We start from the raw sequence: 21,802 nt of genomic DNA on the forward strand, positions 1-21,802 counted from the left end.
CCACCATCACACCACCAGCAATACCTAGGGTATCCCCAAATCTAGTTTCCTCGCCGGTTTTAGGCCACTTATTTTTCATCTCTGGGCTTTTTCAACAAAAAATAAAACATTGGCAAAAAAGTGCGGTATTCCGTCTCAGAGTTGTGGGGGCACCGCCCCCACGACCCCAGAATGGGGGGGGGGGGCAAGTTGCCCCCACTGCCCCCCCCCCCCGGCTCCCGCGCCCATGCGAGAAAAGGATACAAATTAAACGACAAATGAACACCTAAACACACGTAAACATTTCTTAACGAATAATAAACTAAGGTTCGCGTTACAACTGCACATTACATATGCTAATCCTCATTACCTAGGTACTTAATAACTTTTTCCAAATTCCACCTATGCAATGATGATAACCGTTCAACTAAAACTAGGGTCAGTGCAACTAGCAATGCACTGTTTTATTCGTCGGTCCACGTGCCTAACGTTACAGTCGGGTCCACGTTACCTTCCTTTGACTCGCAATTGACCTGCGTGGCTTACCGGATGCCTCATCCATCCGCGTAGCCTCGCGGTCTGCTGCAAGGATGCGTCTCCGCGCCTGTTGTTTTTGGCTGGTCACAGTCGCTCGGTCGGCCAGACATAAGACCATGTTCCTGGAGAGTTGGCTGTTCAGGTTTCCTGTTGAACACGGTCACTGCAGTTGGCTGGCTGCCAGCAGAGCGAGGTTGGTGTCGGCCCCAGTTTCGTGATGACAAGTGACACTTCTGGATCAATCACGTATTCGTTGTCTGGTTGACGCTATGATGGGTCTGAGCAGGTGCTCCTATTTTGAGGCGCTGTTGCGTGCTATTCGGCAATTGATTGTTTTTAACGGGGTAAGATTGACGGATCTTGGAATGGAACAGCTTTACAATGACATCCATTCTTTGAGAAGTTTGGTAACAACAAAGACTTACAAGAACGAAGCCACCATAATGCAACACCTTGTTATCTTTGCAGCACAGGCACTCACCATAAATATGTCACAAAGCACCAGGCATCGCACCGATAATATACGTGCCGCACGGTGAGATTTTTGCACCTTGCTAGGCTGCGGACCTCGGTGCTGAACTGTCAGAATATCACGTTCTTCTATTTGTGCAACCCCTACGGCCTACACACACATGTGCCTGGAATGACTGCGAGCAGCAATGATCGGTCTTAATTTCCGCCCTGCGCATCCTTCCCCCTCTCTCCCTTTCCTTCTCCCTCCACTCTGCAGTCTGCTGCTCGGGGTATGTGCGTCTGCCGTCTGCCGGAAATGAGCTGCCTCTCCACAAACACATCTGCTGGCACTGGGCGACTGCCGTTAGTGATACGAGACTGTCCACCGGCGATCGAGACTGTACGGGCGCCGCCCCAGGCAGCCCTAGGGGTCACGTGGGTTCAGAGGTCACTGTCACTAGGCAGGGTGGTGAGCTGGTGATACGAGACTCTGCCCCCTCCCCCTTATACACACACACACGAGCCAATCTCTGGGTCACGGTTGTCACTAGGACGGAAGTTGTGTGCCGGTGTTACGAAACTGTCCAGTGTCCATCCTCCACAGTTCCCTCGCCTCAAAGCTGGGCTACGTGGGTAACTGGCGCTGTGGCGAGTGCTGCGTTGGTGATGGAGGTTTTCAGGACGCCGCTAAGCAGTAGGTAAGGTACCCAGGTCTTTCTGGTCACAGTTGGTCGGCAGATGCACATAGGACAGAGATGTAACGCGCCTTACGCAGGGATCTGTTTGCAATACGTTGAAGACAAACTTCAGAAAACAGCAAAGCTATGTATTAAATGGCTGCTCAAGTGCATAAGTTGTTTGTACCTACCGTTCTTGTTTCATTGACATTTTGTGATGTGCTTCGCTGACCACACCATTACCCTTCAATACCCCTCGAATATCAGTTCTTCTTCCTAATCATTTGGTTCGCCAGTTAAACAAATCACATGCCAAATTTAGTCATCACTTCATGACCGACATTTAGTTGACCTTTGCATGTTCAGTTCCACGACCGTTTGTTGTTCTCTTCTGATGCACAGTGTTGTCATGATGTTGATAGTGGCACAGATCATTTGTCGCTGCTGGATTGACGCCGGTTCACATCACTCCAGGGTCAGGACTGTCGACTGGAGCGGCGTTTGAACTGGCAGCTCGGCCGTTTGATCTGGCAACTCTCGTTGTGTGACGTCACAAATGCTGGCTGGCTGCGGCCGAGCGGTTGTGTAGTTGTTTGTTGATCGATATGTCCCGTCGTTTATAATGTTTCGGATCCATCAGATACGGCTGCAATCCTGTGTTGAAGTGTTGAAGTGGTGGCCATTGCGCAATGCGCATGCATCTGCGCTTTGGAGATGGGCCTCTTATAAGAAAGTGCCGCTCACGCTAAGCGAAACGTAGCCAAAACATTGAGTGAGAGCAAGATCATGATTAAGCTCTATTATTCTTACTTTTTGCCTCGGGATGCACTGCTCATTGCTTATGGCTCTACAAGGGATATTGCCTTCATTTACCATCGGTAGCACGTCTGGTTTCCCTTAATGTACCCACTTAATAAATTTGATCTTTGTCAGTGCTTATGTTTTCCCAATGTTTTAACGTTTCCTCCCCAATGTCAAACGATTCAATCGTCCTCTGCATCTTCATTCCTAGCTTCTCATTGTTCCCCACGTGTCTTATAGCCCCCGCCCTCCCCCGCCCTCCCCGAGGGTCAGATATCTCAGAGGTCTAGGGGGTGGGGAGTGACGACCGAACACTTTATGCGGGTCGATATCCCCCATCTAGGACCATCGACACGGGCGGGTCTCTAGTACGGATTTATGGGACCGGAACTCTCTCTTCTGGGGATGATAGAACTGTCCTGGTCTGCAGTGGGCCAGAAGTCACAATCTGTCGACAGATTCGGAGTGGATAAGTTTATTGACCCCTAGGTCACCGGTTGGAGAGGAGGAGGAGGGGGGGGGGGCCTCAGGGGAAGTTAGCAGATTGTTGGTATTATGTGTATTGAAATGCAGGAATCGGTGTCATGACATGTCAAGAGGGCATGTATGTCAACGGTGTTAAAGTGCAATGACGTTTTAAGGTTACGACTTATTCAATGGAAGATGAGCGCTATTATTCTTCTATCCACTTCACTGGCCTCTATCATTCATAAAACGTCGTTTATATTTTTCGGATGGTTCCCGGTGACGGTGCACAGTGGGCCGGGCGGCCGCCAGGAGCGCTGGAAATTATTTGCGCTCGAGTTATCGTTCAACTGACTGTGAAAACATTTCATTTACAACGTTTAGCGAGATACCACACCAATAAGATGTAAATTCAAGACTTCTAATACCATGCATGCATGCATGTTGCAATTTGCATACACTGCACTTAGTTTACTGAGGAGTTCAAAAGGCGTCATTCCTGGTAAGATTTTAACACACTTCCCGGCACTCACAGTTTCTCCATTAATGACCGACACATGAATTGGTCAAGGATACAATCTTCTCTCTCTCTCTCTCTCTCTCTCTCTCTCTCTCTCTCTCTCTCTCTCTCTCTCTCTCTCTCTCTCTCTCTCTCTCTGTCTCTCTGTCTCTCTGTCTCTCTGTCTCTCTGTCTCTCTGTCTCTCTGTCTCTCTGTCTCTCTGTCCCTCTGTCTCTCTGTCTCTCTGTCTCTCTGTCTCTCTGTCTCTCTGTCTCTCTGTCTCTCTGTCTCTCTGTCTCTCTGTCTCTCTGTCTCTCTGTCTCCCTGTCTCCCTGTCTTCCTGTCTCCCTGTCTCCCTGTCTCCCTGTCTCCCTGTCTCCCTGTCTCCCTGTCTCCCTGTCTCTCTCTCTCTCTCTCTCTCTCTCTCTCTCTCTCTCTCTCTCTCTCTCTCTCTCTCTCTCTCTCTCTCTCTCTCTCTCTCTCTCTCTCTCTCTGTCTCTCTGTCTCTCTGTCTCTCTCTCTCTCTCTCTCTCTCTCTCTCTCTCTCTCTCTCTCTCTCTCTCTCTCTCTCTCTCTCTCTCTCTCTCTCTCTCTCTCTGAGGGTCGAGGCTTCGCATCGGAGGGTCGAGGCTTCGCATCGACCCTCCCCTGCCTGTTGTAGGATATAGAACCCCTCATATTGAAGGATATATTTCTTAAACTAGCAGGGAAAAGCATACAAAATCGACTACGGTTGGAAAGTGTAACACTAGCCCAATCTTTTTATACCGTCAAAATTAGGTGCCCGAAGTTACATTTTTATAAACGTATAATTTAATACATCTTTAATATTTCCTCTAATATTTTTGAAACCTGCTGCAAGCTTACTATATATAGGATCAAGTGAGTGATCCCAATGAATTCGGTTATGAATACGATCACAATATGCCCCTGTAGAAGGTATTGTAAAGTTCAGAGCGCTGGGCATCCCCGTTTTTGCACTGTCGCGAAAATAAGGTTTCGCATCGACCCTCCCCTGCCTGTTGTAGGATATAGAAACCCTCATATTGAAGGCTATATTTCTTAAACTAGCAGGGAAAAGCAGAAAAAATCGACTACGGTTGGAAAGTACAACACTAGCCCAATCTTACTATGCCGTCATAATTAGGTGCCCGAAATCACATGTTTGAAAGAAATGTAACTCAATGTATCCTTAGTATTTCCTCTAATATTTTTGAAAAATGCTGCAAGCTCACTTTTTATAGGATCAAGTGAGTGATCCCAATGAATTCGTTTATGAATACGATCACAACATGCCCCTGTAGAAGCTATTGTAAAGTTCAGCGCGCTGGGCAACCCCGTTTTTGCACTATCGCGAAAATAAGGTTTCGCATCGACCCTCCCCTGCCTGTTGTAGGATATAGAACCCCTCATATTGAAGGCTATATTTCTTAAACTAGCAGGGAAAAGCAGAAGAAATCGACTACGGTTGGAAACTACAACACCAGCGCAATCTTATTATGCCGTCAGAATTAGGTGCACGAAATCACATGTTTGAAAAAAAATATAATTCAATGTATCCTTAATATGTCCTCTGATATTTTTGAAACATGCTGCAAGCTTACTATATATAGGATCAAGTGAGTGATACCAATGAATTCGGTTTGAATACGATCACAATATGCCCCTGTAGAAACTATTGTAAAGTTCAGCGCGCTGCGCATCCCCGTTTTTGCACTATCGCGAAAATAAGGCTTCGCATCGACCCTCCCCTGCCTGTTGTAGGATATAGAACCTCTCATATTGAAGGCTATATTTCTTAAACTAGCAGGGAAAAGAATACAAAGTCGACTACGGTTGGAAAGTGCAACACTAGCCCAATCTTTTTATACCGTCAAAATTAGGTGCCCGAAGTTACATTTTTATAAACGTACAATTTAATACATCTTTAATATTTCCCCTAATATTTTTGAAACATGCTGCAAGCTGCAAGCTGCAAGCTTACTATATATAGGATCAAGTGAGTGATCCCAATGAATTTGGTTATGAATACGATCACAATATGCCCCTGTAGAAGCTATTGTAAAGTTCAGCGCGATGCGCATCCCCGTTTTTGCACCATCGCGAATATAAGGCTTCGCATCGACCCTCCCCTGCCTATTGTAGGATATATAAATGAAGCAATTTGCAATTTTCAGGGCTCAAACGATAGAAAATTGAATTTTCTACAAGATGGCTATCTCGGATTTTCAAAATTTTGAGTTTTAGGGGTCCAAAATGTCAAACCAAATTTTGAGGAAAAATTTGATTTTTTCAAAAATTTGAATTTTTCAAAAAAAATGAGACAAGTTGTCCTCGGGCATCAGAAGAAGAATCAGCATGCAAAATTTCAAGTCCGTAGCTCAATATTTGGTTGCTATAGAGGGCGCAAAAAGTAACAAAATATCCAATTTCATTTTTCAAACTCAAATTTTTGGTACTTATAGGGGTCGTAGAGCAAAACAAAAGACATTTTTGGAATCCTGAGATAAAACTGCATCAGATAGCATGTTTTGAATTCAAAATTTTGAATTTTGAAAATTTGGAATTTTTAACCCCTTTTTTCACTTTTTCACCATTTTGCGGGGGTCAAATCTCCAAATTCTTGCCACCATCGTGTTCTACGTCCAAAACTACCCCAAAAACATGTGTCACACGGTATTTAAATGTTATTTTGAAAATTCGACTTTGTGTGACCTTTGGTGACCTGACCTTGACCTTGACCTGTGCTCCAATTCGCTTTAGACACAATGAGACTTTTCTTACATCTTTTGGGCACATGCCAAGAAATTTTGAGCTCGCTGCTGTCGGTAGTTCGGTCTCTGGGGCCCAAAATGAAAACCCCTATTTTTTACCTTTGACCTGACCTTGACCTCAAGTTTGACCTGAGAACCAATTTTAAGTATTCATCAGATGCGTCTTGTTTAGAGCTTTCGTTTGCCGCCTCGCCTGTCCCGCTGCGACTAACCGCTCTCGAGTTATGGGCTGGGGACGTCTGACGGCCCCCCCTCCCCCCCCCAGCAAGTGGTGTTATGAAAATACCCCAGCAAATGCCGGGTTAAAACAAGTTTTAAATGCTAATCGAACACATCTTGTTGAGACCTTTCGATCGCTGCCATGCGCATCTCGCTGCGACCATTTGTTCGCAAGTTATAGGCTAAGGACGTTCACTACCCCTCTCCCAACCAGATGGTATAAAAATACCCCAGCAAATGCCAGTATAGCTCCTAAACTAGCAGCGAAAAGCAGAAAAAATCGACAACGGTTCGAAAGTACAACACTTGCCCAATCTTATTATGCCGTCAGAATTAGGTGCCAAAAATAACGTTTTTATATAAGTCTAATTGAATATAAGCTTATGTAGATGTCTGCAACATGTTGCAAACTCACTATTTAGAGTGCAATCAGATGAGTGAGCCCAATGAAATTGGTTATGAACATGATCACAATAACCGTGTGCATCATGTGCAGTCGTTTATTTTCACCAATAAGATGTTCATTCATGAGAAAAGAGCAATTCAAAATCTAGTCGAAATCGTTCAGATAGCCGCTTCATTCCCTAACCGTCAGTTAGACTGTGTTCGGAGCTGAATATTGGCCGTGACATCGGTCTCATACTTATTCACGGCACGGCATCGTATCCTATGATCAATTTCGAGTCTGTGGGTATTAATTTTTTGCACCCTGAGCACGTTTCATTTTTCGGCATTTCTAGCGCTCCTGGCGGCCGGCCGGCCTACTGTGCGGTGGTTGGCACTTGGCAGAAAATCTTTCCCACAGGCATCTTCATTTAATGTTCCTAAAGATTCAATTCAGATTGAAAACTGAGAACTGTTTCCTGAACCTAACAAGATAATGTTATACAAGTACTGGTTCAGCAGAGACAAGCCACATTTCAAATTGCATTATTGGAACGGAACTCTTGTATCCGGGAGGAGTCGACGTCTTTTATCTTCGTTACTCGCTCTAAGCCAATCAGTGTCACTGCGACTATCCAATTGCTTGCAATTACTCTGAATTATGTTTTCGCGATGACCTTAGTCATTTGCTTGGAACAGTCAGCGCCCATACAGCTGGGGCGGCCATCACAAATGTCTTCTCGGTTCTCAACCAACATTGCCATCACTCATCAGTCAGTATGGTCCGGCCCTGCAGAGTGGCTGGGATACTTTGGGATTTTTCAGAGCGCGATTGTAAATAAAGGTCAACTAGGGGTTTGCTATTGCTTCGGCGCTGAGAGAAGTTTTATTTGGGCAAAATGATGGTATCGAAGTTATTTAGCGGACCGACACAAACCGAGACCTTTTCTAATTGCTCACCTCACTCCTCAGCTTTGTGAGCTGATAAAAACTACTTTTTGACTGTGTTTGATTTAGGTACTTCTATCAACTTTGTGGAATGATATCCCCAGCAATAAAAATAGGTGTTTTTTTCTACAGAGCAATGCGTGTATCGCGATACGAGAAACGTTTAATACTTATATTACCTACTTTATAAAATGTATGCATTTTTTGTAGATAGTTGAAAGCATGCACATTGCACACATTTTATATGGGATCTTTATAAATTACCTTTCGGTAAAAACTCCTCTCGGGAGCAAAAAATTCACTGCTCAATTTACTGCACTATCCCAGTTATGCCCTGGTTCTCACGATGCCAACCTATAGTCCCAGTTGGGTTCGTTCTGTAGCTGCTAATGACCCAAATGTTACCACCGCCGCCATAATTGTGATTATTGTTGGGGCAATCTGTGGGATTACGGTGTGCTATCAGGGTCGATCCCCCGGGCCTTCTGTGGTGTTCAGACTCAGGACCTACTGCGTCAGAGGGCAGGCAGACGGGCGACCAAACAGCTGGGCTGGGGGGGGGGGGGGCTGAGGGGTAGGAGGGGGGGGGGGCTAGACAGAAGGCAGGGAGTTACCCGAGCCACCATTGGTTAAATTGTCTGCTTTAAATGTAACCTTTTTCAAATCGAAAATATCTTTAGATACCTGATCGAGCTTATTTCAATTAAAGGTTCTTTCAAGCTCAATTTGTTTATCTCCTAGAAACACTAGCCATTAAACATGATTCGTATCCTTCATTAGTTCTTGACTAAGCTTTCCTTTTCTGAGGATAACTCTTACATAGCTCCCCGTTCCTTGCATGTATTGAACCACAATCCCATGATCTCAGCTAATGGCTGACAGGCTGGCAGTGACGACCATTGCATGGACATTGGACAAGGTGTGACTAATTGGATAATTGGATAATAATTGGATAATTGGATAAGTTGTGACTCTAAATAAAGAAGGCCAGCCACTGTGGATGGTCCTCCAGCGTTAACCGCTTGTTGTTTCACATGACACACACCAGTATTACGCCAGTAGTCCTGTCCGTGGTCACGTGATCTGCCAACACTGGCAGCTAATTGCCATGTGACATACAGGGTGGAAAGTAATTACGCGAACATGTATTTTCTTACAATTTTGACCGTCAGTGGAACATTTTTATGAGTACGGGCTGTCATGGAACATAATTGGTCGTGTTTGTTGTCGCCTCATCTACCAAAAGTGACCTAACTTTGAACAATGACCTGGAAGGTCTTAAACAACCTCTCAACTTAAAATGGTGCAGACCCCATACGCTGCACAAGACCGAAATAGGCAAAGAGCTCAATTTGGAGCTGCCAGGGAAAGCGTTTGTGATTATTTTCGCTGGACTGGCGGAGAAGGGATTCGTAGCGGTCTCAGCACCAGCATTGCACAATTATACGTTTTTCTAAACATAATAACACTTGAGAAGACTTAAAAAGCAAAGCCGTCCGCGGCAGCAACCTCTCGGCGAATTCTGTCGCCGGATGGGTGGTCACCATGTCGGCGACAAAACGACGCCAGTCGACCCGAAAACTGGCAAAATAGCTTACTCTGGCCGGGTACCCGATCTAGAATATCACGATTCGCACATTAATACGCAAAAATTCGAAAATTAAGTCGTACAAACCCTCGGGATGACCAAAATTCACGAATTAACAGCAGAATTGTTAATTGAAGCTTTTCAAAGACAATCAAAGATGAACAGAGGAGGACAGGCAGCTGGATTTGTGGTTGGGTGAGACATCTGTGAAACTGTTTCATCCGTCAAACCTGCAGAACAACTGCTCTGAGGGCTGCTGTTGCGTCCTATGTCCCGTCCGTCCCAACCTTCAAACATCCGGCAAAGGAACACATCAGTGGGTCACGAGCCCCCGGGTGGTGTCAGAATTGCGTGTAGCGCTAAAAAAGGTCACTAAAAATAAAGTATACAACCGGTGGAACATCCTCCAAGACGAGTGTCTCTGTCTAATCCACCGTGCAACGAAAGGGGCAAAATGATTGAGCGCACTTTTGTGCCCGACGCAAAGAAACTGCTCTTCGTGATTGGTGAAATCCTTACTTTCACGGCCAATAAAACGCAATACTGGTGCTGTGAGAACCTGTTTTTCTTCAGGACATACAAAAGCTGATCTGGGAAACGCCTGGGCCTTAATTCGACTAAAAATCTCCAGATGACTCCTCAGGAGACCGTCTAAAAGCTGCAAGGAGCCACCAATACCGATTACCTCACTGGACAGCTCTATAAGGTGTGGGCTGAGCTTTGGCCAACAGATCTTCACATGCTGATGTAAATCATGCCGGAACGCCTATGTCAATGCATCGCAACTAGATAAGGATAAAGTAAAACATATATTGTTTATGTCACCGCTTTTTTTTCATTACTAGAAGACGAAAAAGTATGTTCGCGTAATTACTTTCCACCCTGTACACCAGTGTAACATCGAGAGGCGTGTCTTGGGTCACGTGACTTGCGCCAGTGTTCGATGCTAACCAGATCTGCCATTGGCATCTCTGAGTGATCGCCCCCCCCCCCCCCACATCACTCAGGCGTCAGGCGTGACGATGGCAGGAGCGTTGGTGGGGGAGGGGGGTGGGGAGGGGGCACTGGCGGGTCCCCCGTGGCGAATGCCCGTCCCCCCCCCCGTGGCGCCCGAATTCGATGACAGTGTTTCCTTTTCTAGAATGAAAGACAAATGAACAACTTCTATGAGGGAAAAAGTATGCTCAAAACTGAATAGCAGTGTGAAAGAAATCCAAATAGCAGTGTGAAAGAAATCCAAATCCGAGGAGTTTTTTAATTTATGATTTTTTTTTGGGGGGGGGGGGGGTCTACCTCTCCCCGCAGCGTCCAAGACCGCCCTTCTGGATCCGCCTATGGAAGGGGGAAGGGAGACTGAGTCTGGAGGGTACGTTTGGGTAGTGTCACACCAGTTAGTTTAGATAGGTGTGACGCCGATATGCTTCAATTGCCGTAAGATTATTGTTATAGCTGAGGTATGCAACGTCTAATGCTGATGGCTTTAGTGCCTGGTGTAACCGTTGGACTTACATGATAAATTAAGAGCGAAGACTAAACCACGCATCTAAAGTGAAATAAGGCATTAGGAAGGCATACAAAGCGCAACTTTGGGAGGTTCATGCATAATTACATAGGCGTAGGAACAGGGGGGGCCAGGTGGGCAAGTGCCCACCCACTTTTCGAGGTGGGGGGGCCAAACATGTGTTTTGGCCCACACACTTTTTACTCGAGGCCCCTCGTCTCGATTTGGAGGACGTCGTCACCTTCCAGAATAAACAAACTCGGTAAAAATAAGTTCCACGAATCCCCACGCACGTACTCCAAGGGGCCGTGATGGATCCAAGGAGGCCCTCTGTTCATACTTGTCAGTCGAAGCCCCTGAGACTGATGGCCTGAGAGGCCCTAGTGGATCTGAGGAGGCCCCAATATCCACACTGGTCTGGGGAGGCCCCTGACACTGGCGGTCTGGGAGGCCCCTCTATCCACACTAGTCAGAGGTTTGAGACTGGTGGTCTGGGAGGCCCCTCCATCCACACTAGTCAGAATAGGCCCCTGACACTGGCGGTCTAGCCGAGGCCCCCTTCCCTCACTAGTCATAGGAGGCCCCTCTATCCTCAATAGTCAGAAGAGGCCCCTGAGACTGATGGTCTGGGAGGCCTATCCATCTACAGTGAGGAGGCCCCTGAGACTGATGACCTGAGAGGCCCTTATAATCACACCAGGCAGAAGAGGCCCATGAAACTGATGGACTGAGAGGCCCTTCTATTCATACTGGCCACAGGAGACCCCAAAAACTTTCGGTCTGGGAGGTCCCTCAATCCGGCACCAGTCAGAAGAGTCCCCTGAGACTGATGGCCTGGGAAGCCCTTATATTCACACTAGGCAGAGGAGGCCCCTGAGACTGGTGGTATGAGAGGCCCTCATATTCACACCAGTCAGAAGAGGCCCCCGACGCTGATGGCTGTGAGGCCCTTCTGTTCATATAACTGGCCACTGGAGGCCCCTGAAACCGGTGGTCTGGGAGGGCCCTCTATCCAAACTAGTCAGAAGAGGCCCCTGAGACCGATGGTCTGAGAGGCTCTTATATTCATACTGGCCACAAGAGGCCCCTGAGACTGATAGTCAGAGAGGTCCACTCCTAATGAATCTGAGGGGGCCGTCTATCCACATTTACACTTTTCTAGGGAGGCCCCCGAGACTGATGGTCTGAGAGGCCCTTTTATTTATACTGTCCACAGGAGCCCCCTGAGATTAATGGTCTGAGAGGCTCTTCTATTTATACTAACCAGAAGAGGCCCTAGGATTGATGGTCTAACAGGCCCTTCTATTTATACTAGCCAGAGGAGGCCCATGATACTGATTGTCTGAGAGGCCCTTCTATTCAAACTAGGCAGATGAGGCCCCTGAGAATGATAGTCCGAAGAGCCATGCGGCGGCAACTGGCCGTGGCCATATTTCGGCTCGGTAGGGCCCCACAGAGCTCATGAGAGCACCTCAAGGGCTCCTAAGTAGACACGCTTATCCCCATAAGGGTACCACGCCGGCTTCTGAAGGCTCCTTGTAGGCATCTAAGGACCCTTTCCGGCCTCTAACGGCTCCACCCGCCTGTGATGGCTCCACACCAGTGTTTATGAGCGCCACACAGCGGCGCCTTTGAGGGTCAGGTCATACTAGTGTCTCTTAGGGCCCTATATCGGTGGCTCCGGGGGCCCCACACCGGCGCCTCTGTGGACCACCACACCTGTGCATCTCAAGGCTCTATATGTACATCTGAAGGACCCACACCGACACCTCTGAGGGCCCCACACCAGTATCTCGGAGCTCTGAAGGCCCCACACCGGTGACTCTGAGGACTCACCGGCTCCTGAGAGCACCATGTTGATGTTTAACGGCTCCACAAGGCCACTGAAGGCACCACACAAGCTCTCACTGAGCTCTAATGTCCATGTACCGGCCTCTGAGGGATTTAAGCCAGCGCATTCATAGCTCCATACCAGCAATTGTAAGGGCTTCACACTGAAGTATCTGAGGGTTCCACACCGGTGTCTCTAAGGGCCACATACCGGCATCTCTGAGGGCCCCATACCGGCGTCTCCGAGGGTCCACATCTGGCGGGCACCCATCAGCGACTGAAGGTCCCACACTGTCGACTCCGAGAGCCCCATCTGCGTCTGGGAGCAACATGCCGTCTCTAAGAACCACAGCGGCTCCTCCGTCGAAAGATGGACGTCTGCATGCCAAAGGGGAGCGGTTCTGAGACAGTAGGGCACCTACGTGCAATAGAGGGGCGCCTATGAAGCCCTTAGGGGCGCCTCAATGCGAAAGAGGGGTGCCTCTGAGACCTACATATATGGGCGTCCACATGCAGTAGAGGTCTGCGACTGCAATTGATCAATGCCATGGGGGTGCATTCATAAGAAACAGGGGCGCCGACATGGCAAAGAGAGGCGCCTTCAAGTGTCTATAAAAGAGAGACGCCTATGATAAGCGCACATTGTATGCGACAACGGGGCGACTGTGGGACATAGGGATGTCACTGATGACTATACATAGAGCGCTTATATGCCAAAGAGGGCGCCTATGAAGCTATTGGGGGCACCTGGGAAACGAGGAAGACATTTGTGTAAGGGTTTTCAGGGGTCATGCGCCGTTTGCGGCAAATAGATTCTAAAAAAAATCGGAGCGGGAATAAGTCTTAAAAATGGTGCGGACTTTCCGCACCGTTCGCTTAAGCGGTTACGCCCCTGGGTACATCTGCCCGATCTCAGAAGCTAGATTTGGAGGTCATACTTGAAAGCAGCCAGCAGATGAGGCAAAAGTTGGAGGCCCCTGAAAATAGGAGGCCCCCTGGAAAAGGAGGCCCCTTGACAGGGTGGCCCACCCACTTTTCATGACGTTCCTACGCCCGTGCATAATTACCTTACAAAAACATGACAAATGCCTAAAGCATGTGAATGTGACTGCAAAGAGACCAACAGTCATTTCCGCCGCGACTGTTATCTATGTCCCAGATAGACAACAACAAAAAGCACCATGCTGCTGCCACAAAACACCGCGATATTGTGTTGTCCTGTCGACGCCGTTTGCGGTAACGCATCGCCGATTACATCTGTGGATCTATTGTGCCCCCCCCCCCGAATAAGGTTAAATGACGTAATCAGATCACGGAGTGACGTCATCTGATCGAAGTGTGACGTCATCCCACTATCCGGTTGTTTCGTCATATGACCGGACAGTGACGTCGTCATTACATGCCGAATGAACGTCGAATGAACTGACCTCACCCAAGGTGGTTGTGACTTCATCACACGGGGTATGCTGTTAGGAGGCTCTTTTCCCCGTTCTTCCACTGGCGTGCATTACGGTTTGCGTTTTGATTGTAGTGCCGTCCTACTTCATCCCTTTGGCTCAGGCTGTCTCCATATGTTGCGTGAAGATGTCTCGAAACATTTTCTGGATATTTTTTGTTTGTTTATTTTTTCCTGCAAGCAGTCTGGAGATATTGACTGACTATGTTGTGTTGAGAATGAGATGCTTTCTGAAGATGATTATCTGCTGTTTCTACTGGCAGTCTAGAAATGTCTGGATACATATTCTGGAGATTTTCTCCGTTTTGTCCCGCAGGCAGTCGGGAGATGTTGATCTATTTCCACTGGCCGATCCTGGCGCTGATGACGGCCAACCTGTTCTTCTTCCTGGTGACGGCCTGTAATCTGCGCCGGGGGGAGAAGAACGCGGAGAGAGTGCGGAGCAGGAAGAGAGGCGTCGAGAGGTGGGTGAGGTATGGAGGGGTATGAGGGGGGATGGGAGTGGTGGTCACTGTGGTGGTGGTATGGACGTGTGTGTGTGTGGGGGGGGGGGGGGGGGGGATCAGTTGCCAGCTCCGTTGATTACTTTTGGCATGCTTTTGGTCATCGTAACGGCTTCTCTGCAGTAACTATGCTACTGAAGAATCAGGCAGTACATTGCATTTGCACACCAGCCCGCATCCTCACACATTCCTAGCCCTACATTTCCTTTCATCATCATACTTTCCCTCCGCTCTTTCTCCCTCTGCACAAATCAGCAGACACATTTGTCATAACCTCCTTGGTACGGCTACGAACGTTGCTTAACCCGGCAGTTGCTGGGGTATTTCGCCACCCACCGTTTGCTGGGGGGGGGGGGGGGGGCGTTAAACGCCCCCATCCGATAACTCGAGAACCAATAGGCGCAGCGAAACGCACGAGGCGGCAAACGAAAGAACGCGACGAGACGCTTCAGATGAGTACTTTAAAGTTGAATTTTGAGGTCACAGGTCGGGTCAAGGTCAGGTCAAACACCTGAAATCGGGCTTTCAGTAGCATGGACTTCAGGACTTCGCAATGGGCGCCTCTCGTCATAAACTCTGTCAAAACGGTGCACAATCCATCATATAAGGCCTACAAGAGTGTCAGCTCCATGTAGGGGTCAGTCAAGCATAGGTCAGGGTCAAGGTCAGGTCAACCGGGTAGGCAAATATCCCCGAAAATCAAAACTGATATTCGCAGCCTGTGACACATGTTTTATGGGAATTTGGGGCGTAGAACACGATGGTGACATTCATTTTATCATATGTGTACGTGTTTGGCTCAAAAAGTTCAATTTAAGAAATGCATGTATCATGGTCGTAAAGTAGTCACGAGAAATTGCCAAGATTCAGTTCAAGATTTTGGAAAGTGCGGAACGATAATCAATAATCGAAGATAGCCATTTGATTTTTCATGGTATTGACAGTCTAATGGCGTTTACGGCATATCTGTATGTCTATTCTGTGATTTTATATGATTTTTTGAACATATGCCGTTTTTGGTCGAAAACTCAGAAATCATGACGTCTTTAAAACCTCGATATCTCAAAAATTTTCCGACCGATTTTTTTTTTTTTGAAACTTTGTCACAATACACTTCATTCAATTTCCTACAGGTACCCAAAATTTGGCGCGCCTGCGGCGCGCCGTTTTTATGCTATGGCCCAGCGAAAAAAGTGGGGGCGTTTAACGCCCCCCCCCCCCAGCAACTCGCGGGTTAATGCTTGATCCACTAACTTCGCCTTTAGTCTCTCCTACCGGGCATCCCTGCCTTTGGAAAATCTAAAACTAGCTAAAAGCTGCGCTCGACTTTTAACCATCCGTTGTCGAGAATTGCAGTCGCTGCCCAGACACCCACTGAACGGTCCTGGCAGTACATCTGACCGCAGCTTATCCTGAGTAATGCCGGTCGATAACGCCTCACCATGAGTGACGGCATTGCTCGCCCTGATTCATGTCTGAAATGACGGCTGGCGCCAGATTGGCAGGCTTTTGGAGGCAAATCAGTGGGTGAATGATACGATATTTACATAATCAAGGGTTTTCGGCAGCGCCGCAAAGTGGGCTTCTGGTGAAAGTGTTGCCTCATGTTATGAGATGCAATGAGATCGCAATGGTGTTAAAATGTAAAGGATTTTTTTAGAATCAATGGACATATTCATTTATTCCAACTACAATCAGAATCGTTGAACTTCGGGGGCTGCTTTGTTCTGTAAGGCCTGAATCACTGGCAAGTATGCCGCTTAAATGTCAATGTTTCAATCAAACAGGCTCCTGCATTGTTCATTGGAAACTTACTAGATTCTTGGAGATTCAAAGATTAATTTACTCCGAAAACCTGTCCAGTTGATGATCAATCAATTAAGCGCAATTACGTAACCCATGCATTCATGAAGTTGTGACGCACAAAGCACATAAACATAATCCCTTTACATAGTACATGCAGGAAATTAGGATGAGGCGTGTGCCCAAAAATATTTTAAAGCCAGCAATGTCAGCATTATATATCAGACATTTTCCCATATGATGTTCTCTTGAAGCAATTAACGAAAAGGTGTGCCTGATTGGCTAGCTATGATTTGGAATGCTGATTTAAGTCAATCATGTGCTTATCGATTCGGAGTCTTTCGGATGAGTCAAACGCATCACATTTTCAATTTTTGCCTTCAATGTTTTCAATATGAATGTGAATGTCTGAATTGGGATATGAGCAATGAAGATTCTAAGCATTACCGCCTAAAGGCATTTAAATGTTTATGATCAATGATAGAGATATCAATCGGCCATACTAACTTTTGGTTACCAAGCAGATATCAACTTGGTTTCGGTAATGTTGCATTATGAAACCTCAGGTATGTAGATGCGCTGAATTTTGTTAAAAGTTGATATAGTTCTCTCAATTAGGTACCTGATTTGGTTAGTTTATTTTTTGTTTGCTTGCTGTGTTTCTACTGCGTAGAGGTCATTGCAGAACCGTGGAATGATACAATAAGGCGGAAGGAGACACTGGACTGTGCGGACCACCCACGGGTGCGCTGCAGCGGCAGAGACGTTCCGATGGTGCAGTCCGCCCTGCCGCTCACACGGTCACCCCGGAGAGGGTCTAGTCCAATGGTGCCCTGTCCTCGCCACTGCACCGGTCGTCAGGTGGGGGTGGCCGCCAAACTGAAAAGGGAAGCGTGAAGACTGAAGGATGATGCAGATGGGCGATGGCCATCCGCGGCCGTTTGGTATAATTCCATGATTTTGTTGGTATGTGCTTGATACCGGCTTCCCAATTGCATTTTATTGATATTGTTTAACCCGCGCCCTGCTGGGGGGTGTTTGAACACCCCCCCCTTGTGGTTTTTCGCGAATATCTCAAAAACGGCGGCGCGTAGCGCCGCCGTTTTTGGTACACCTTATCATACATCAATTCTACACATGTTGTGAAAATTTCAGACCAAGGTCATTCAAGGTCAGGTCACCAGGTCACTTGAAGTGACCTCACCGCATAAAAAGTTTCAATGTCTGTCATAGCTACACCGAGTGACCGATCGCTTTGAAACTTTCAGCGATTGCTAAGAGCAATAGCATGTACAAAATGTGTATCTCAGAATTTTGATATCGATGACCTAAGGTCAGGTCAATTTTGCGACCTCCCCATTATAAGTCAATGGGAGAAAATTAAAATGCGCCTCTTTTGGACGAAAGGCATTATAAACACTCCCAAACACTGAATTACAAGTGGTTTAGACACACTGAACATGAAAATGGTGTCCGTGACCCCTGTTTATGCCCTGAGGTCATCTTAGGTCACGAATGGTATCTAACAGTTTTTCGCAAATAACATTTGATAGAGGCATGCTAGAGCGATGAAAACGCCTTAGATGTGTTCAGCTCGACGATACGGATCGACTGATATGCAACATGACCCTTTCCGGTCAGGCCATGACCTTGACCTGAGGTCAAATTTTCAAGTTGACCTTTCAAGGTCAAGTTATAGTTCATTCGATGCGTCTTGACGAGAGGAACACGATGCCGGTAAAAGTAAGCTCGTACAAGGCTTGGGTCAAAAGTTATTGCAGAAAAACTGTTTCCGAAAAAATCGGCTATTTTTGCAGTTTTTGCCCCCTGCAGGCAAAACCGTTGACGTTAGGTCAAATCTGAGAAAGTTATTCAGAAAGGGCGTTAATAGGGCTATCGAATGCGCTTTTCCGCGGCGCTGTAGCTCTATTGGTTCCCGAGTTATGCGTTGGCTTCTTGGAAATTGTCGACATTCGACCTGGAAATCGGCGAAATTTTGCCTTCAATGACCTCTGGTGACCTGACCTTTGACCTGACCAAAAAATTGACCGAAGTGATTTCCTCATTATTTTTGACGCTCTTTCGAACGCCGCCTTCCGCGTATCGGTACGTGGCCCAGGAGACGAGTTAAAAGGGGGGTGTTCAAACACCCCCCCCCCCCCAGCAGGGCGTGGAAATCCAGGACCCCCAGCCGGGCGCGGGTTAACTGCTTGTCAGTGGCATAACTCCCGCAGCATGGTGGCCCGATCAGACCGCACAGCGAGGCATGGGCTTAGCGGCGTGCTGTTTCACCTAGCGGCGAAACAGCAAGCTTAGCTTACCGCACGTTCAACAGGTGGCAGCAGTAGTAAACGCCTGCTGTGTATGCTGTACCGCAATACAAACTACTTGGCAGCGCCGCTTTACGAGCCGTTCCACCAAACCCAGTGGTTCTCAAGGGGTGCCGATGCTAAGGCGATACCCCGAAGACATCAGCACCATCACCTTGAGATCAGAAATGTCACATGATGTGTAATGTATACAAACAATGGTTTGAATGCTACGTAGATGTTTTAATTGAAATAACTCATGGCTGTCTTTGTTTCAGGTTCAAGATTTACGTGCACCTGTTCGTTGTAATGGGCGTATCATGGATCGCCGAGGGCCTCTCCAAACATTTCGGACCAAACAATCTATGGTGAGAGACTGGGAGTAGCAGCAGGGCAGATCGGCAGATCACCAATGTCTCGGCCGAACACGATTTGTCTGATTTGCTGACTCGGCAAATCAGGTGTTGCATTCTCAGGAGCTTTGCTTCGTTTACACGCAGTTGTTTTGGTGACAATAGGTTTGTGGATCTATCCAAAGGAAATACATTTTCATACGAACAGATGCGTTTTTTATCATACAATGTCACTGTTCATGATAGCTCTTACCGCTAACGGTCGAAAAGCGTCACCAATCGCCATCCATCCCGGTCAGTTCTGACACTCCTCCCTCCCTCTCCACAGGCTGGTGGCAGACTTATTTAACAGTCTGCAGGGCGTGCTCATCTTCCTCCTGCTGGTCCTCCGCGGTGGGACGCGCCGCGCGCTGCGTCGTCAGGTGGCGCTCTGGTGGCGTCAGGCGGCGCGGCGCACTCTGAGCTCCTCCTCCGGCCGGCGCAGCCGCTCCACGTCAGCCTCCTCACGTCAGACAGTCCCCACCACGGCGTCAGCACGTCAGTCAACCCACACGTCAGCACGTCAGTCGGGACACGCGTCAGCGGCAGTGCGGCTATCAGTTCCAATGCCAGTGTCGGCACGAAGGTCGCTGTCGCCGCCGCGGCGGACTCCAGAGATGTCCGTTAGGTGGCGGTCTAAGTCTGTCGGGTCGAGACAGGTGGCGCTGGTGTCGCGGACAGAAGCACAGAGAGGAAGAGGGGATGAAGAAGAGGGACAGAGAGGACGGAGAGGTAGAGTGGAGGACGAGAAAGAGAAACGAAAAAGTCATGTGATGGTGAAAATATCCCAAGCTAACACGAGAGCAGGTCTTCTGAATGGTAAGCTTCGCATCAACTTTGGGTCTAGAGATCGTGATAGCAGTTCGAGAGATTCAATCAATGTGTCTGGTAGCAGGAATTGTGTCGAATCGGATTCATCCTGCAGTATAGTTGTAAGTTCAAATGGAGGGTCTGCTGTGTACAAAAATTCTACGGTAAAATGTGGTGAACGGGCTGGAGCAGGCAACCATGTCCCTGTTGAGTCGAACAGATCGGGAAGCTTGTCTAGTGAGCCATATACAATCAGCATCATATCTAGTCAATCTGATAAGATTTGCAAAGCATCCAGTGAGTCTGATAAGCTGGAGAAAACGAAAACCGGATATGATGAATCTGAGAGGACACCCAGCAGCCATGCTAAACCTAACGGCATGCTTCCCGGATCTGACGAAAGCCCAAAGAAACCAGCTGATCATTCTGATAAACCCAACAAGACAAAAGACAGAGTTCAAACAATTTCGGTACGAATTGAGAGAGCGTCTTTCGATTCTGACTGTGAAATTCACCAACAATACACAGGAAGTGTTGAATCTGACCTTGGACATACCAAGCCTGACTCAGAAGGTGTTGAATCTGACAGTGACAGCGATAACAGAGACTCTGCTGACTCGGAGTCACACGAAGGAGTCGGACTCTGTCTGAACAGACTCTTTAGTGACCCTCCCGGTACGGAGTCCTCACTTTGTGTGGCCACTCGGTCTGATTCAGTGGTGTGCCAGCTCTCTAATGGAACGGGGACCCGATGTAAGCTGGCGGAGTCAGCGGCGAGGCGGCCGCGAGCTGGGACTGCTGTATGAGTGAGCAGGATTGGTGAGTGAGGGGACAATCACTGTTGGTGTAGTCACTGACGTGTTAGCGCAGTGACGTCTTATGTGTCAGTGCAACTACATTGTATTGCTGTGTAAGCGCATTCTTTACTGTGAGCACAGGCATTGCTGTGTAAGCGAAGTCTCTGCCTTCCCAACCCAGTCAATGTCATGCCAGCAAAGCCATTACTGTGTGCCACTTCATTCACTGTTATGTGGATGAAGCACTTAATGCAGTTCAAAAGCGTTCATCCGTGCTCGCTGCTCCTAGCGGCCATTCAACCAATCAAAAGCTAGCTCATAGTAACCACATTGCTAGCACAGAACATGTCTTGCTGAACGGATGGTTGATGCATGTCTATTTTTGTTTATAATGGGAAAATCCTCACAATGTTGTTGGCTTCCGAATCACGAATGCTACTCTATGAGAGATGTATATGTCATACTTGTGACTGGGAGAAACGTATGTTTAAGCCGTTGATGTTTAATGTTCAAGTAAGCTCATGAGGCTTGCAAAACAGTCATGTTAAACCTCGATACTTCAAATGTGTCATTGATAATTAGTTGTTACTGCCCGACGCCCGTGAGCTAGCCCTATGCTCCGATATTATTTGCAGTAATTATTGTTACCTTTTTTCTCAGCAGCCACAAATCGTTATTTAATTGTAGGAACGATTGACGGTATCTTCGTACGATCGGTATTGTGTGCGATATGGTCTTCGCCAGGTGTGCTCATATGTTACCACGTGTGCATAAAACAAGCTCGGCCTGCTGAAATGATTGCTGATTCTGCGTACGTTCCTCCATACATAATATACGTGTATATTTTGTGTGCGTGAGTATATCGTGGGAAAACAGTAGCAACTAGCAGGTAGCTTCCAAGAACTCGTGTGTGTTGTTAGTAAACAATCACTTCGGATCAATGGTACTATACGCAGCATGACAGCCTATCGTAAATATTCGAAGAATGGTTGTAGTAGTTATATATGTCGTCGACATTTACGACAGTAGAATAATGATTATCGATGGCAAATGAGGGTCTAATTAGCTATTTAGCT

General features: G+C 47.4%; 1 protein-coding gene across 2 annotated transcripts in view; it reads left to right on the forward strand.

Moving 5' to 3' along the window:
• Positions 1–21,574, forward strand: part of LOC122365154 — a 35,785-nt gene extending 14,211 nt beyond the window's left edge. The window contains exons 4-6 of one of the 2 annotated variants that reach the window (XM_043336121.1): positions 14,429–14,585; positions 19,006–19,095; positions 19,409–21,574. In XM_043336121.1, coding sequence (XP_043192056.1) covers positions 14,429–14,585; positions 19,006–19,095; positions 19,409–20,735 — 1,574 coding nt within the window. In that variant the 3' untranslated portion in view covers positions 20,736–21,574. The remainder of the gene's footprint in view (positions 1–14,428; positions 14,586–19,005; positions 19,096–19,408) is intronic. The other variant, XM_043336122.1, reaches the window with a different exon arrangement.
• Positions 21,575–21,802: the final 228 nt, after the last annotated feature.

The sequence above is a fragment of the Amphibalanus amphitrite genome, unplaced genomic scaffold (assembly GCF_019059575.1).
Source record: "Amphibalanus amphitrite isolate SeventyFive unplaced genomic scaffold, NRLGWU_Aamphi_draft 000719F_arrow, whole genome shotgun sequence".
Classification (NCBI taxonomy): Eukaryota; Metazoa; Arthropoda; class Thecostraca; order Balanomorpha; family Balanidae; genus Amphibalanus; species Amphibalanus amphitrite.